General features: G+C 35.4%; 1 protein-coding gene across 1 annotated transcript in view; it reads right to left on the bottom strand.

Moving 5' to 3' along the window:
- The window catches only part of CD96 (CD96 molecule), a 178,752-nt gene that overhangs the window by 142,331 nt on the left and 18,527 nt on the right, over positions 1–17,894 (bottom strand). The window contains exon 3 of the mRNA XM_056826082.1: positions 15,533–15,657. Coding sequence (XP_056682060.1) covers positions 15,533–15,657 — 125 coding nt within the window. The remainder of the gene's footprint in view (positions 1–15,532; positions 15,658–17,894) is intronic.

The raw sequence follows: 17,894 nt of genomic DNA, 5'->3' as shown, positions 1-17,894 counted from the left end.
GCATCAGACTCAAAGACATTGTCTCACATCTTTGGAGAACAAGGGAAACATGGAGAGAAAGAGAGTCTGAAGGGAAGATATAAAACTCACCAGGCTCCATATGTAAGCCAAAGGAAATTAATTAGAAGCAAAAGGTTACCCCAGATGCATCCAGTGCATAATTTATCTACCTGGACTCAGTCTAAGAATCTGGCAGTAATAAACATATAGGAACTACTCTCTCTGTGGCTTTCTCTATTCAAGTTCCCTACAGTCTTTCTGCCACTGTTCCTGTCCAGGTCTGAGCTTTTTCTTTTCCTCCTGCAATGCCTTAGGATGGAAGAAACTAGTTTCTCAAAGATAAGCTTCAATAGTCCCAAGGTCAAGAGGTAAAACTCCCCAAGTAGTTGAGAAAGAGACTGGGAAAACTCTGCCTCAAACCAGCAGGCATCTATCTCAAGCTTTTTGTTACAAGTCAATAAATAAGCACATACTCTGTGCCAGGCATTGTGCTAAGCAATAGAAATGCAAAAGTCCATATTCTCAAGGACTTTACAGTCTAATGGGAGAAAGAATTTGTAAGCTACATATATACACATATATACATTCTCTATCTCTCTCTCTATCTCTCTCTCTATCTCTCTCTCTATCTCTCTATCTGTCTCTCTCTCTATCTCTCTATCTACCTTTCTTTCTTTCTTTCTTTCTTTCTTTCTTTCTTTCTTTCTTTCTTTCTTTCTTTCTTTCTTTCTTTCTTTCTTTCTTTCTTTCTTTCTTTCTTTCTTTCTTTCTTTCTTTCTTTCTTTCTTTCTTTCTTTCTTTCTTTCTTTCTTTCTTTCTTTCTTTCTTTCTTTCTTTCTTCCCATCTAATGACATACATATAGGCTATATACAACACAAATTTGAAATAATTGACATGGGGAAGTCATGAGACTTGAAAGATTTCCAATAGAATGGAGGATTTTAACAGTGGCAGACCTGGAATCAGGAATACTCATCTTCCTGAGTTCATATGTGGCCTTAAACACTTGCTAGCTGTATGACCCTGGACAAGTCACTTCTTCCTCTTTGCCTCATTTCCATGTGGAGAAGGAAATGGCAAAGTACTTTAGTGCCTCTGCCAAGAAAACCTCAAATGGGGTCATGAAAAGTCAGGCACAACTGAAATGATTGAACAACAAATAGCATGGCATGGTATGGTACAGTGAAGTGTGTTATGGTATGTTAAAGCATAGCATTGTGTATATTTTTATTAGATTATAAAAAAAACCTCGAAATTCAGAATTGCTTCATTCTTTTATATTTGTATCTCTAATTCCTAGCATGCTCCCTAGTACATAATTAGTGCTTGATAAATTCTTGTTAATGGACTGATAGATTGAGCACTTTATGATTTATAAAGCACTTTCCTTACAGCAATCCAGTAGGTTGGAGGTGTAATTATTAGAATCATTTTCCAGGTGAGGAAACTTAGTTTTAGTGAAGTTAAAATTAAGGCCATTAAAGGTAAGCTCCCTCTTCCATTTTTCTAGTCATCTGAAAACCAGGACATCCCCTCCCTTTCCAACTTTCCCCCAGTTTCTGGGGGGAAAAGGGGGTTTGTTTGTTTTTTTCTCTTTGCTGAAGCCAACCCCTTTAAATGTGTTCTTGATATTATCCCTCCAACAAAAAAAACAAAATTTTAGATCCTTCTACTTGTTATGCTATTATCTTTATCTCTTCTCCCCTTTTCAGTCAGATTTCTTGAAGAAGCTGTCTATACTTGCTTCCTTAAGTACTTAAGTAATGAAGCGAATAGAGCACAAGACCAGGACTCAGAAAGACGAGAGTTTAAATCTAGCCTCAGACACTTATTAGCTGCATGACCCTGGGCAAGTTACTTAATCTTTATATGCCTCACTTTCCTTTTTTTTTTTTAAGTAAGTGGCAGAGTGGATAGAGTACTGGTATATGGATTAGGAACACAAGTTCAAATCCATTCTGTATGATATTCAGCAAGTCATCTCATCTCCATCTGCCACAGTTTCCTCAATTGTAAAATTGGAATAATAAGAGCACCTACCTTAAGAGATTTTTGTGAGGATAAAAAGAGATAATATTTATAAAGCACTTAACACAATGCCTGGTACATACTAGGTACTTAATAAATACTTCTTCCCTTCCCTTTTCTTTTCCTCTTCCTTTCACTTATCCCTTAATGCTTTTACTATCTGACCTCACCACTCAATTGAACCACTCTTTCTGAAGTTATCAATGATATCTTAATTTCCAAGTCAGTAGGGTTTTTTAAGTCTTCATCCTTCTTGGTCAATCTGGCACATATGACATAATTAACATTTCCTCTTGCATTTTCTCTCAACTCTGGGTTTCTATAACTACTCTATGGTTGATTAGTTCTTTTGCCTTTCTGACTCCACCCCCCCCTCATATTTCATTGCTGATTCATCATTAGTGTCATGATTACTAACTATGCATGTGTCCTAGGGTTTTGCTCTAGGGATCTTTTCTCTCCCTCCTTTTATACTTCTTTCTCTTCCTCCCTTCCCCTCTTCATCCTCCCACTCTCCCTTTTCTCCTCCTCTGCCCCCTTCCCTCCATCTTCCCCTATCCCTCTCTCACTCTTTTACTCTAGCTCTCATCCCATCATTTCTCTTAGATTGAACTGTTATCTCTAAGTAGATGTAAAATTTATATTTTCAAAGTATAAAAATACATTTATATTCTTATATATACCTATACATTTATGCCCCCACATATATATGCATATGTGTACACTTGGATATATTTATGTATCTATAATCTATATATTGATATATCTACTTTATATATCCATATAACTATCTTATATACTCTATCTCTCTGTCTATGAATCTATGAATCTATGAATCTATGAATCTATGAATCTATCTATCTATCTATCTATCTATCTATCTATCTATCTATCTATCTATCTATCTATCTATCGATAGCTCCAATATCCGCTCTGAACTTCAGTCCTGTATCACCAATTGCCTATTGGCCATTTCAGTCATTATCTTTCCTTGAAACATTTTTCTTTTTCCAACCTTCCCTATTACTGTCAATAGCACAGGGCTGTGCTGGAGCCAACTCTAACTTAGTTTAAAAGACAATTATTAAATTTGTAGGGTGAGCATTTACATCTCAGAAAGACATTTGCTCAGAAAAAATATAAGGGTTTCATTTATTGTTTTGCTGAATATCTAAACCTAAGAAAATGAGGGAGAAATGGTAATAATGAAGATTAAATTTATAAGCATGTGTGCATACATTTTTCCCCCAGAGAGCCTGGAAAATCTTTCTGTGGTTAAAATTTTTTCAATATATCTCTGTGTTGGTCTATAAACATTGCTTGAATTCACCAGGAATAGAATTAAAGGTTAATAGCATGAAAATATCACTACACAGGAGATGTAGAGACTGTAAAATATGAATAATAAAATAATAATAACTGGAACTTATATAATACTTTATTGTTTGCAAAGTGCTCTATATCCATTATCTCATTTAATCCCCACAATATTTGTATAAAGGCACCATTTTCCTTCCAGCCATCTAGGCTTCTAACCTCTTCCTTCTTATTTATCTAATCAGTTGCCAGAACTTATGATTTCTATCTACCTCCACAGTATCTTCCATGTCCCACCCTTTCTCTCTCCTCATGCAGCTTTCATTTAGAATGCCTTTACCACCTTTCATCTAGATTATTGCAAGAGCTTCCTAATTGATCTTTCTCCAAATTTAACCACACCAGTTGACCCTGTACTTTGTTGGCAAAGTGGTTTTCCTTAAATGCAAATTTAACTATGTCATTTCCCTATCCAACCAACTAAACTCCTTTTCCATTTGGCCAATTCTACTTTGTAAATAGTTCTTTTCCACAATGAATTTTTGTACCTCTTTTTTCCATATGGCCCATTCTGCCTTTCAAGATATTCTTTTGATTCAGTGCATTTTTGTATATCTTTTTAAATTTGGACAATTCTGCTTTTTAAGAAATTCCTTTCTTAGATGCAAATCAAAACAACTCTGAGGTATCACCTCACACCCAGCAGATTGGCTAACAAGACAGCAACAGAAAATAATGAATGCTGGAGGGAATGTGGCCAAATTGGGACATTAATTCATTTCTGGTGGAGTTGTGAATTGATCCAACCATTCTGGAGGGCAATTTGGTACTATGCCTAAAGGGTGCTAAAAGACTGTCTTCCTTTGATCCAGCCATAGCACTGTTGGGTTTGTATCCCAAAGAGATAATAAGGAAAAAGACATGTACAAGAATATTCATAGCTGCACTCTTTGTGGTGGCCAAAAATTGGAAAATGAGGGGACGCCCTTCAGTTGGATAATGGCTGAACAAATTGTGGTATATGTTGGTGATGGAATACTGTTGTGCTCAAAGGAATAATAAACTGGAAAAATTCAATGGGAACTGGAATGACCTCCAGGAATTGATGTGGAGCAAAAGGAGCAGAACCAGGAGACATTGTACACAGAGACCAATACACTGTAGGATACTCAAATGTAATGGAGTTCTCCATTAGTGGCAATGTAGTGATCCTGAACAACTTGGAGGAATCTATAAGAAAGAACACAATCCACATTCAGAGGAAAAACTGCGGGAGTAGAAACACAGAAGAAAAACAACTTCTTGAATACATGGGTTGAGGGTATATGGCTGGAGATGTAGACTCTAAATGAACATCCTAATGCAAACACCAACAACATGGAAACAGGTTCTGAACAAGGACACATGTAATACCCAATGAAATTGCATGTCGACTGCAGGAAGGTGGGGGGAGAGGAGGGAGGGAAAAAATGTAACTAATGTAACCAAGGAATAATGTTCTAAATTTACTAAATAAATTAATTAAAAAAAAGAAATTCCTCACTTAATGGATTTTTTTTTTATCTCTCTTACTTTTTGGCCTATTCTTATTTTTAAGATATTAATTGCTTCAATATATTTTTTTGTGTCTAACCTATTGACTCTTCTTCCATACTTTTCCTGTATTATTCTCATTTATTTCCCTAATTTTTCTTTTACCTCTCCTATTTGATTTTTAAAATCCTTTTTGAGGTCCTCCATTAATTCATTTTGCATTGAAGAGTAAGTTCATGTTTTTATTTTGGTGACCTTGAATACTGCTGTCAATTGAATTGATTGACTTCTTTGAGTTTGTATTTTTGGTTTTCCCTGTCACCATAATGACTCTATGTTGAGTTTCTTTTTTTTGTTGCTTGCTCATTCTTCAAGGTAAGTATAATCTCCCATGTTGTATTTATGTCCCTAGTGACTAAGAAATGATCATTGAGGGGCAGCTAGGTGGCTCATTGGATAGAGTGCCAAACCTAGAGATAGGAGGTCCTTGATTCAAAACTGGCTTCATACACTTCCTAGTTGTGTGATACTAGGAAAATCACTCAGTCTCAGTTGACTAGCTCCAGTGCTTTGGAACTGATACTTTGTATCAATTCTAAGATAGTAGAAGTTAAGAATTTAATTAATAAATACTTATTGATTGATTAATTAATGGTGAATAGAGAATGAGGAAGAGTCTAGAGATAGAATATCTTTAGGAAAATCCATATATTTAAAAAATAATTTCACAAGAATCAGATCTGTAAATTCTTTGCCTTTTTTCTTTTTAAAAATTAATTAATAACATTTTTCATCATTACATGCCCTTCTCTCTTTTCTTCCCCCTTCCCAGAGCTGACAAGAAATTCCATTGGGTTATACATGTATCATTTTCCAAACCTATTTCTATATTATTAATATTTGCAATAGAGTGATCATTTAAAGTCAAAATTCCCAATCATGTACCCATCAAACCATGTGATCGACCATATTTTTCTTCTGTGTTTCTACTCCCACAATTCTTTCTCTGGATGTGGATAGTGTTCTTTCTCATAAGTTCCTCTGGATTGTCCTTGATCATTGCATTGCTTCTAGTAGAAAAGTCTATTATATTCAATTGTGCCACAGTGTGTCAGTCTCTGTGAACAATGTTCTTCTCTTTTTGCTCTGTATCAATTCCTCAAAGTATTTCCAGTTCACATGAAATTCCTCCAGTTCATTATTCCTTTCAGCACAATAGTGTTCCACCACCAACAGATAACACAGTTTGTTCAGCCATCGCCCAATCAATAGACTTCTTCTTATTTTCCAATTTTTTTCCCACTACAAAGAGTATGGTTATAAATATGTTTGTACAGGCATTTTTTCCTTATTATCTCTTTGGGACAAAAAAAACAGCAGTAGTATGGTTGGATCATAGAGTAGGCAGTCTTTTAAAGCTCTTTGGGCATAATTTCAAATTGCCTTCCAGAATGGTTGGATCAATTTACAACTCTACCAGAAGTGTATTAATTTCCCATTTCTGCCACATCCCCTCTGTGAAGATTGGATTTAGCTTTCTCTTGATTGTAACAATGAAGATACTTAGTCTGACAAAAATCAGGAATGTCTATACCCATACTTAGGGATTGAGTGTTCAGGAGGATGACCTTTGATAGACACGTGAAGAAAATAGCTGACAGACCCCTGGGATGTTCTAAAAGAAGCTTAAGCCACCATTGGTACAGATGAGATGCAGAAAAGTGATGTAGAACCATGCATATATTTTGCGTCACTTCCTCTCTTTGGCCCCTTTCCCCTAAGATGTGGATCTGGCTGCTGACTTCCTGTGAGCAAGCCTGAGCGTGAGTTCGATCCTGGAACTCGAGCCTGGAGAAGCTCCCTCAGACAGCTTCCTTGAGACCGTCACATGGTGAGTGATAAGACTGACTCCCTTTCCCTTGGCTCTCAGGGGAGGTCCCCTTGGCCAAGGCCTTGAACTCCTTCCAGGCTCAGCCTAAGCTGGAGCAGTTTAAGTTAACTCTTTTCCTCTCTCTCTCTCTCTCTTAATTTCTTCCTCTATATTAATTAAAATAACCATAAACTTCTAGCTGACTTGGGTATTATATTTGGGATTTTTCCTTGGTGACCAATTAATTTAGATTTTAAGTCACAACTATAAAATTATCTTTTACACCTCCATAATTAATGATACCACAATTTGTTCAGCCATTATCCAACTGAAGGGCATCCCCTGATTTTCCAATTTTTTGCCACCACAAAGAGCACAGCTATGAATATTCTTGTTCAAGTCTTTTTCCTTATTATCTCTTTGGGGTACAAACCCAGCAGTGCTATGACAGGATCAAAGGGCAGACAGTCTTTTAGCGCCCTTTGGGCATGGTTCCAAATTGCCTTCCAGAATGGTTGGATTAATTCACAACTCCAGCAGCAATGCATTAATGTCCCAACTTTGCCATATCCCCTCAAGCATACATTACTTTCCTTTGTTGTCATGTTAGTCAATCAGCTAGGTGTGAGGTAATACATCAGAGCTGTTTTGAGTTGCATCTCTCTGAATATAAGAGATTTAAAACACTTTTTCATGTGCTTATTAATAGTTTTGATTTCTTTATCTGAAAATTGCCTATTCTTGTCCCTTGCCCATTTATCAATTGGAAAATGGCTTGATTTTTTGTACAATTGATTTAGCTTTTTATAAATTTGAGTAATTAGACCTTTGTCAGAGGCTTTTTTTATGAAGATTATTTCCCAATTTTTTGCTTCCCTTCTAATTTTGTTTGCATTAGTTTTGTTGGTACAAAGCCTTTTTAATTTGATTTAATCAAAATTATTGATTTTACACTTTGTGATTTTTTTCTAGCTCTTGCTTGGTTTTAAAGTCTTTCCTATCAAAAGATCTGACAAGTATGATATCCTGTGTTCACCTAATTCGCTTATAGTTTCCTTCTTTATATTCTGAATTTATCTTGGTGTAGGGTGTGATATGTTGATCCAAACCTAATCTCTCCCATACTGTCTTCCAATTTTCCCAGCAGTTTTTATCAAATAGTGGATTTATGTCCCCAAAGCTATGATCTTTGGACTTATCATATACTGTCTTACTGAGGTCACTTACCCCAAGTCTATTCCACTGATCCTCTTTTCTGTCTCTTAGCCAGTACCAAATTGTTTGGATGACAACTGGTTTATAGTATAGTTTAAGATCTGGGACTGCTAGACCACCTTTCTTTGCATTTTCCCCCATGATTTCCCTGGATATCCTTGATCTTTTGTTCTTCCAAATGAACTTTGTTATGTTTTTTCTAATTCAGTAAAAAAGTTTTTTGGTAGTTCAATGGGTATGGCACTAAATAAGTAAATTAATTTGGGTAGGATGGTCATTTTTATTATGTTAGTTTGTCCTACCCATTAGCAATTAATGTTTTACCAATTGTTTAGATATAGTTTTAATTGTGTGGAGAGTGTTTTGTAGTTGTGTTCATATAGTTCCTGTGTTTGTCTTGGCAGATAGATTCCTAAGTATTTTATATTGTCTAGCGTGATTTTAAATGGAATTTCTCTTTCTAATTCTTGGTTCTAAGATATGTTGGAAATATATGGAAATGCTAATGACTTATGTGGGTTTATTTTGTATCCTACAACTTTGCTAAAATTGTTGATTATTTTGACTAGCTTTTTGGTTGATTCCCTAGGATTTTTTAAGTAGACCATCATAACATTTGCAATGAGTGATATGTTTGTCTCCTCATTGCCAATTTTAATACTTTCAATTACTTTTTCTTCTCTAATTGCTACTGCTAGTGTTTCTAGTACAATGATAATAGAAGTGATAATGGACATCCTTGTTCACTCCTGATCTTATTGGGAAGGTTTGTACTTTATCCCCATTTCAGATGGTGTTTGCTGATGGTTTTAGATATATACTGTTTATTATTTTTAGGAAAGATCCTTCTATTCCTATGCTTTCTAGTTCTTTCAATAGGAATGAGTGTTGTATTTTGTCACAGGCTTCTTCTGCATCTATTGAGATAATTGTGATTTTTGTCAGTTTTCTTGTTAATATGGTCAATTATGTAGACGGTTTCCTTATATTGAACCATCCTTGCATTCCTTTTATAAATCCTACCTGGTCATAGTGAATAACCCTTGTGATCACTTACTGTAGTCTTTTTCCTAGTATCCTATTTAAAATTTTTGCATCCATATTCATTAAGGAGATTGGTCTATAGTTTTCTCTCTCTGTTTTTGACCTGCCTGGCTTTGGAATCAGTACCATATTTGTGACGTAAAAGGAATTTGGTAGAACTCCTTCTTTGCTTATTCTGTCAAATAGTTTGTATAATATTGGGGTTAGTTGTTCTTTGAATGTTTGATAGAATTCATTTCTGAATCCATCTGGATCTGGGGATTTTTTCTTAGGGAGTTCTTTGATGGTCTGTTGGATTTCTTTTCCTTATATGGGATTATTTAAGAATTCTATTTCTTCTTCTGTTAGTCTAGGCAATTTATATTTTTCATAAATATTCATCCATATCCCATAGATTGCGATATTTATTGCCACATAATTGGGCTTAATAGTTTTTATGATTGCCTTAATTTCCTTTTCTTTGAGGTGAGGTCTTCCTTTTCATCTTGGATACTGCCAATTTGGTTTTCTTCTTTCCTTTTTTAAATTAGATTGACCAGTACTTTGTCTATTTTGTTTCTTTTTTCAAAGTATCAGCTTCTAGTCTTATTTATAAAATCAATAGTTGTTTGACTTTCAATTTTATTAATTTCTCCTTTGATTTTTAGGATCTCTAATTTGTTCACTTTCTAGTTTTTTAATTTGCATGCTCAATTCATTGAACTCTGCCCTCTTTAATTTGTTAATATATGAACTCAAGGATATAAATTTCCCCTTGAGTACTACTTTGGCTGCATCCCATAGATTTTGAAAGGATGTCTAATCATTGTCATTTGCTTCAATGATATTATTAATTGTTTCTATGATTTGTTCTTTAGCTAACCAATTCTGGAGAATCATATTGCTTAATTTCCAATTAATTTTTTATTTTACTCTCCATGTACTGCTACTAATTATTATTTTCATTGCTTTGTAATCTGAGACGGTTGCATTTATTATTTCTACTCTTTTGCACATGTTTGCAATATTTTATGCCCTAATGCATGGTCAATCTTTATGAATGTACCATGTGCTGCTGAAAGGAATGTGTATTCCTTTTTGTCCCTATTTATTTTTCTCCACATATCTACTAATTCTATTTTTTCTAAGATTTCATTCACTTTTCTTACATCTTACCTATTTATTTTTTGGTTTGATTTATCTAGTTCTGATAAAGGAAGTTTCAGGTCCCCCACTAGTATAATTTGCTATCTATTGCATCCATGAGCTCCACTAGTTTCTCATTTTGAAATCTGGATGCTATGCCATTTGGTGCATACATGTTGAGTACTGATATTTACTCATTGTCTATACTGCCTTTTATCAGGATGTAAATACCTTCCCTTTCTTTTTTAACTTTGGCTTTGTCAGATATCATGATTGTGACTCCTACCTTCTTTTTATCAGTTGGTGCACAATAGATTTGGCTCCATCCTCTTACTTTTACCCTATGTTTGTCTCCCTTCCTCATGTATGTATCTTGTAGACAGCATATGGTAGGGTTTTGGTTTCTAATCCATTCTGCTATTTGCTTGAGTTTTATGGTTGAGTTCATTCCATTCACATTGAGAGTTATGATTATCAGCTGTGTATTTCCAAACATTTTGATTTCTACTCCTAGTTCTGCCTTTTCTGCTTTCAATATTTTCTTCTATGCCAATGTTTTGTTTTTAATCATTCCCCTAATTCCCACCTTTATTTTACCTCCCTTTCTACCCTCTCCCTTTTTATTCTCCTCTTATTTTCTTTGCATTCTTTTTATACTACCCACTCCCTTTCCCTCCCTTGAACTGCTTCCCTTCCCACCAGACCTTTTATTACCATTCTACTTACCTATAGGGTGCAAATCAATTCTTTGCCCCAATGTATTTGATTGTTCTTCCCTCTCTGAGTCAATTTCAATGCTCTTAAGAGTTGAATATTTCCTATCTCCAACCCCTTTACCCTTCCAGTGTATTGATGTTCTCCCCTCTCCCACCATCAGCTTCTTTGTGACATATAAATTTACCCCCTTTTATTTCTTTTCCCATTTCTTTTAGTATTAACCTCTTTTTTAGCTCTAGTTATATATATATATATATATATATATTTACATATATATGTTTTTATGCATTCATATATATATATATATATATATATATACATATTTGTGTCTTAGCATTTCATCCTATACAGTTTGTTACTGTTCCTTATAAGTGTAATTCTTCTAGCTGCTCAGGTGATAACGTTTTTTAAGAGTTACCAATGACCTCTTTTCTTATAAGTATACATATATTAATTTATTGGGTCTCTTAAAAATAGGGTTTTTATTTGTTTGTTTTGTTTTCTTTTTTCCCTCTTTCTTAATTACCTTTTGATGATTCTCTTGAATTCTGTGCTTGGGCATCAGATTTTCTGTTCAGGTCTGGTCTTTTCTTTACAAATGCTTGGAATTCTTCTATTTTGTTAAATGACCATACTTTCCCCTGTAAGAATATAGTCAGTTTTGCAGTTTTGCTGGGTAATTGATTCTTGGTTGTAGACCTAGTTCCCTTGCTTTCCAGAATATCATATTCTATGCCTTTTGGTCCTCCAGTGTAGATGCAGCCAGATCCTGTGTTATCTTCACTGTGGTTCCATGGTATCTGAATGACTTCTTAGTAGCTTGTAATAGTTTTTCCTTGGTCTGGTAGTTCTTGAATTTGGCTATAACATTCCTGAGTATTGTCAGTTGGGAATTAAGGACAGGAGGTGATCTTTGGATTATTTCAATCTCCACTTTTCTCTCTTGTTCTAGAATATCAGGGCAGTTTTCATGGATAATTTCTTGTAGTATGATGTCCAGGCTTTTTCTTCTGTCATGGTCTTTCAGTAGACCAATGATTCTTAAGTTGTCCCTCCAGAAATAATTTTATAAATCTTCTGTTTTGTGAATGAGGTGCTTCATATTTTTCTTAATTTTTTCATTCTTTTGATTTTGTTTATAGTGTCCTGCTGCCTTGTGAAGTCACTTGCTCCTAGTTGTTGTATTCTGGATTTTAAAGACTGGATTTCTTCTCTGGCTTTTTTGGTCATCCTTCTCCTTCTGATCTGACTTTCTTTGGAGGTCATCTTTCATCTTCTCTGTCTCATCTTTCATTTTCTTTGCCTCATCTTTCATATTTTTTGCCTTAATTTTCATCTCCTTTGTCTCATTTTCAAGATGATTAATTTTGGTTTTCAAGACACTGTTTTCTGTTTCTATATCACTTATCTTGATTTTTAAGTTTTTTTTTTCCTCAGTTGTCCTTAGCCTCTTTTAATTGTGTTTTGAATTGTATTTTGAGTTCTTCCAAAGTCTGTATCCAATTCGCTGTGGTTTCTGTTATTTTTTTTTTTTTTGCTTGGTGTTCCCTCATCCTTCTCTGTTCCATTTGCTCTTTGTTTATTGCCTGTATAAAAGCTGTCAATTCTGATTTCTTTTTTCTGTTGTTTGCTCATATTTACCCCCTTCTTTACTCCCTGCAGTTGCCTGCGCTTTTGCTTCTCTCATTTTTTTTTGTAGTTTTGGGCTTTTCTGTCAGGTTCACCCTTGTAGCTTTGCCAGCAAATCTCTCAGCTCAGTTGGTGGGGGAGGGATGTTGGAGATTGAGCTTTCCTGCCCTCGGAAAGCTTTGATGGGATTAAGTACAGATGGGTTGAGCTGTATATTCCCTAAGGCCAAAACCTCCTGAAAGGAGGGGGGGAATATGGAGTGTATCTGCTGCTGCAACTAGGCTGCTCGCTCTGCGTGCTGCACTTCTTCTCTAGCTGCTTTCTCACTGCCTGTGTTCAATGCTCTAAGCCTGGCACAGCTTTGCCCACAAGGTACTCCCTCCTGATTAGCACCCTTGCCCTTCCACAGGTTCTAACTGCCACTGGAAGTTTAGGGCTCTAGGTGGGGGAGGCATCCCAGGACCTTTCTTCTTCCTTCCTCTTAAACCCAAGTATTCTCAAATCAGACTTTTGGGGGCATATATTTTAAGATGAGTCCAGCAGGAGAGTTCCTTGGCTCTGTCATGTTGTTAGGTTTGATTTTCAGTCCCCTTGGAGCATTTAGTTTGTTATCTGTAAGGAAGGGTTTTCACAGGTCTAAACTTTCGCTGCCTCTAAGCCACCATCTTGACTGCCTCACTACTAGTACTTCTGAGAAGTGTAGTTGTCTCTTGCTATATGAAGGTTCACTTATGGAACCTTCACTCTATCTTGGGTTTTTAAAAAATATATATCTAATTATATATTGCAGAATTTTTGCTACATTGCTGGATTTTGTGAATGAATACCATACTGTACACAATAAAAATGCAGTATGCTATTACCACTTGTACAAGTTTGCCAATGTGAAATTGTATACGCACACTATTGGCTAATGGAATGAAAAACAACCAACCACAGCACTGTGTTCTGTATCCTGGGTGCTGATTGAATCAGTTTCTTAGAATCAGACTGTTTGCTCTCCTGCATTGTACCCATATATTCAGCATCTCCCCTTGTCCTCTTCACATCTATGTCTTATTGGTGTGCATAGTGTTGCTCTGCGGTGTGCTTTTGTGAAGTTTGGTAAAAGTTTGAATTTTTTCCAAGCCTATTTCACCCAAATGTTCTGTGCCTTCTAAGGCTTCTGGCAGTGACCCCAAATGCCAGAGGAAGATGCTTACCATCAAAGAATAATAAAATTAATATAACACTGCAAATTTGTGGATTTTCACCTATTGCAGAGGTTTCTGGAATGTAACACCTGTGATAGGTGAGGAATCACTGTACATCTTGAACCTAGATCTACTTGATTGCAAAGTTATCTCTTGGTTATAGTTATACAAACAGAGATGATAAATAGATAGATGGAATGAACATTTATTAAGAATACTTAACTATGTCCCAAACACTGTACTAAGAACTGGGGATAGGAAACATAAAGAGTAGCTGGAAGGGAGAAAAAGATCAAGAGGATAGGGTATTGGAGGATGGGGGCAATGCAGCCAGTGTGGAGGTAAACCAGTTGAAGAATTAGCAAAAAGTGAATAAATTTTAGGGTGGGGTCATCCTCAGTAAGGCAATCTACATAATTGTTGACATCTTTGCTGTACATATTCCTTCAACCTGGGCAGACATTCTCATTTTATTTAATTCTTGTTCATGTCCCCTCCCCCTTTCCAAATCTTCCATAAAATATCTGCCCAACATGCATGGATAATAATCACTAATATTGGAACCATACTAATATTAATTTAATAGCCAATAAAATACCTCCCAAGGTAATATTTTAGAAATTGCAAGTCTTTTGAGGTAAATTAACTACTATAAAATGAAAAGTCACATTTTATTCTATGAAGGGATGAAAGTAAGTTTTTAAGTTGTTTTATATATGACTCTTCCAATCCCATAGCTATCAATCTGAGTCAAGGGCTTAAAAATATAAGCAGCCTTTTTTTTTTTGCACAAAGAAATACACAAACGTGCTAATGCAATAATCCTTTTTAAGAAAAGGTTTATTCCAAAGAGACTACTCTAAGCTACAGTATCATTTTTTCTCCCCCCCCCCTTTTTTTGTAGTGAAGGGGCAGATTTCTAAGATCTGGTAGCAGAATCAAAGTAAGACAGATCTGAAATTTGCTTCCTCTATTCTTTCACTGTATGACCTCCAGAAAGTCATTTGATCTCTCTTTACCTCCTCCATTTATCTAAGCAGATGTCTCAGCAGGATACTGAGCTAAGGCCTAAAGTATTAGATGAAGGAGTTGGCTAGTCAGTGAATTCCTGCTCATTCAAAACACTATTACTCTCCTACTATATATAGCACAGTAAAGGGTCACTCTGTGGGGTGAAGGGGATGGGGAAGTATCATAAACAAAATGGAAATACCACCTTACTTGGGGAAACTATACTCTATGCCCATTAGATAAGAACACTACAAAGCAATAATACAGCAAATACAAATTAACAGAGAAAAGCAGTTCAGGATTTGGAAAATTGGGACGATGGCTAGATTTACATATATTTCTCCATAACAACTGGGCATTTTTGCCTAAATAGTCTCATAATACACTCTATCTCTCACCTTCATGTCTCTGTACTGTTTGTGTCCCCAAGTCTAGGAAGCATTCCTTCCTCTCCTCATTCCTTTAGAATCTCTACTTTTCTCTAAGACTCAACTCAGTCAGGAGTCATTTTTTCAATTCCTCACATTTCTACTACCTCCCTCTCAAAATTTTAAAATTAATTTCATTTACAGTTTCTTTTCTACTTTTTCCCAACATTTACATTGAATTTATTTTAATGTATTTTCATATTTCTACAATTATATATATACATTGTCTTCCTCCAAAGCATGTAAGCTTCTAGAAGGGAGAATTGCTCTGATTTTTGTGACCAAATCTCAAGCACCTACTTCAGGGCCTAGCAAGTAAAAAGCACATCATAAATGCTTGTTGACTGGATTTTACTACTTTTAAATCTCCACCAATGTGTAAATTTAGGTTAGTTTTTCCACTGAAAAGAATAATGCTCACCATCAGCCAGGCAAAAGTAATTCCAGATGAAGCTACTGAGGATATATTTCGAAAGCACGGGATTTCCAGGGTGTGGTTGAATAATACTTCTGCTGTATAGTTGCCTCCCCTCTCCTCTTGTGCAACTGTAGCAAAATGCAAGAAGAAAAAAGATAATACAAACAATCATGTTTTAAGCTTATAAAGTTTCTTCCATCCAAAGAACATAGTCACCGTCGCCAAACAGGAAACATTCATCTTCAGAGCATTCTTATAAAATAGTGGAGAAACAATGACTATCATCCCACACTTCACAAGTAAAAACTGAGATGCCAAAATTAAAAATAAATTGTAAATGCAAGATCGAAATTCATAGGCAGAAGAGAACAGAACCAAATGGCCATTCAAACTAATGAAAATTATAAGTCTCGATCCTGAATTAATTTGTCTAGTCTGGCCATTTTTGCCCAGTTCACAAAATTTTTTTTTTATCTTTTAACCCATACTCATTTTATACTTTTAGTTAAAAATAGAAAAAAATGCATATTATACATATAGGCAAACCTCAAGAAGTAATAAACTAAAAATAAAGCTGAACTGGCCCATAACCTTTGAGCAGATTTTTTCTATCCAGAGATCCTATTGAGGCTATATTTTGAAAGTATGAAATTTATATGTCATGGAATTGTGTGGTAATTTCCTTCATTTCATATAACATAGAGTAGATTTAAAATATCCTTTTTCTCATTCCTTCCTTCTTTCTCTCTCCTTTTCCTTATCCTTTTCCTTTTCCCTTAACTTATACAATTCTCTGTCTGACCTCGGTCCCTGTCTCTCCCATATGAGGACTTAACAACTCTTTGCTTTTAGATTTGAAATGCTTATATTTTGTATTAATGAGATCACAGATCAACCAAAGTATATTTTTTCTATGTAAAAGCAGTAGAACCTATCCTCACATTCCCAAATACTTGGAAAAAAGATGATCAGTCATGGGATGTGTATAAAGGGTAAGAATAGAAAATATCTCTAAAGCTTTAGTAACAATCAGAAAATCACACAAACCCCCCCAAAACACTGTAAACAAATTTATAGAATTTATACATAAATGTATACATATAGACACAAGCATATATATCATGTATGTGTGTGTATATATGTACACATATGTGTGTGTATCTACATATATACACACACATATATCTATCTCTGCTGTTGCTGTTGTTGTTCAGTTGTGACCCTATTTGGGGTTTTATTGGTCCTTCTGCTAAGTGTAAACTGTCATATTTTACATTAGTGTTGTAAGATCAGAACATGGATGATAAACATGGACGTGACATTTGAAACACCTCTGGAAGGCAGAAGAGTCCAGAATGGCTTCTCAGAAACTACCAGGTTCTGGAAGAAATTTGGGCTGATCCATTAGGCACGTCCTATTTTATAGGCACATCCTATTTTATAAATAGAGGAAAAGAAAAGACTCAAAAGACTCTAAGAACAAACAAGAAAAGCTTATTAACATTAAAGACCTAAACACTTAACCATCTTGAACATGAGTTTGTGTGTATGCTTGTATGTAAATACTTTAGAAATAATTTAACTCCCACATAAGATTTAACTACCTAATTAGCTTGCAAATTCCTAGAAGGCAACATGTTTTAAGTGCTTAGTAACTACTGATTCACCAATGAGTGGGTGAATGAGTGAATGATTCCTCTGTTTTCCCCAGGGCAACCCTAGGTAGTATAGTGGATAGAATGCTAGACCTGGAATCAGGAGGAACTGAGACCTCAGACACTTACTTGATGTGTGAAACTGTGCAAGTCACTCAACCTTGCTTGCCTTAGTTCCTCATCTGTAAAATGAGCTGGAGAAGGAAATGGAAAGCCACTTCAGTATCTTTGCCAAGAAGATCCCAAGTATGGTCAAGAAGAGTCAGACACAAGACAACACAGGAATTATACAAACACAAGTACAAAACACTTTCCACACAATTAAAACTAGATCTAAACAACTGAAAAAAACATTAATTGCTCATGGGTAGTATGAGCTAACTTAATAAAAATGACAACCCTACCCAAAATAATTTACTTATTCAGTGCCATACCCATCAAACTACTGTAGAAGTTAAAATTATGGTTGAGACTGAATGTAATAATTATATTTGGTCACCAAGGACTTTATTTATAAAATCCTAATGAAATACCCAAACTCAGCTGGAAATTTTATGGTGATTTAATTGATATAGTGGAGGAGATTAAGAAGAAGGAAGAAGGACGGGGCCAGTACTGGGCAGGAAGATTAGGAGATCTAGAAAGTAAGGTTTTGAGTGTGAAAGAGGAAAGAACCAGCCCAACCTCCAAAGGGGCTCAGCTAAGATGCC

Source organism: Monodelphis domestica, chromosome 4, assembly GCF_027887165.1.
Source record: "Monodelphis domestica isolate mMonDom1 chromosome 4, mMonDom1.pri, whole genome shotgun sequence".
Lineage (NCBI taxonomy): Eukaryota > Metazoa > Chordata > Mammalia > Didelphimorphia > Didelphidae > Monodelphis > Monodelphis domestica.
This window is presented reverse-complemented; position numbering and strand designations above follow the sequence as displayed.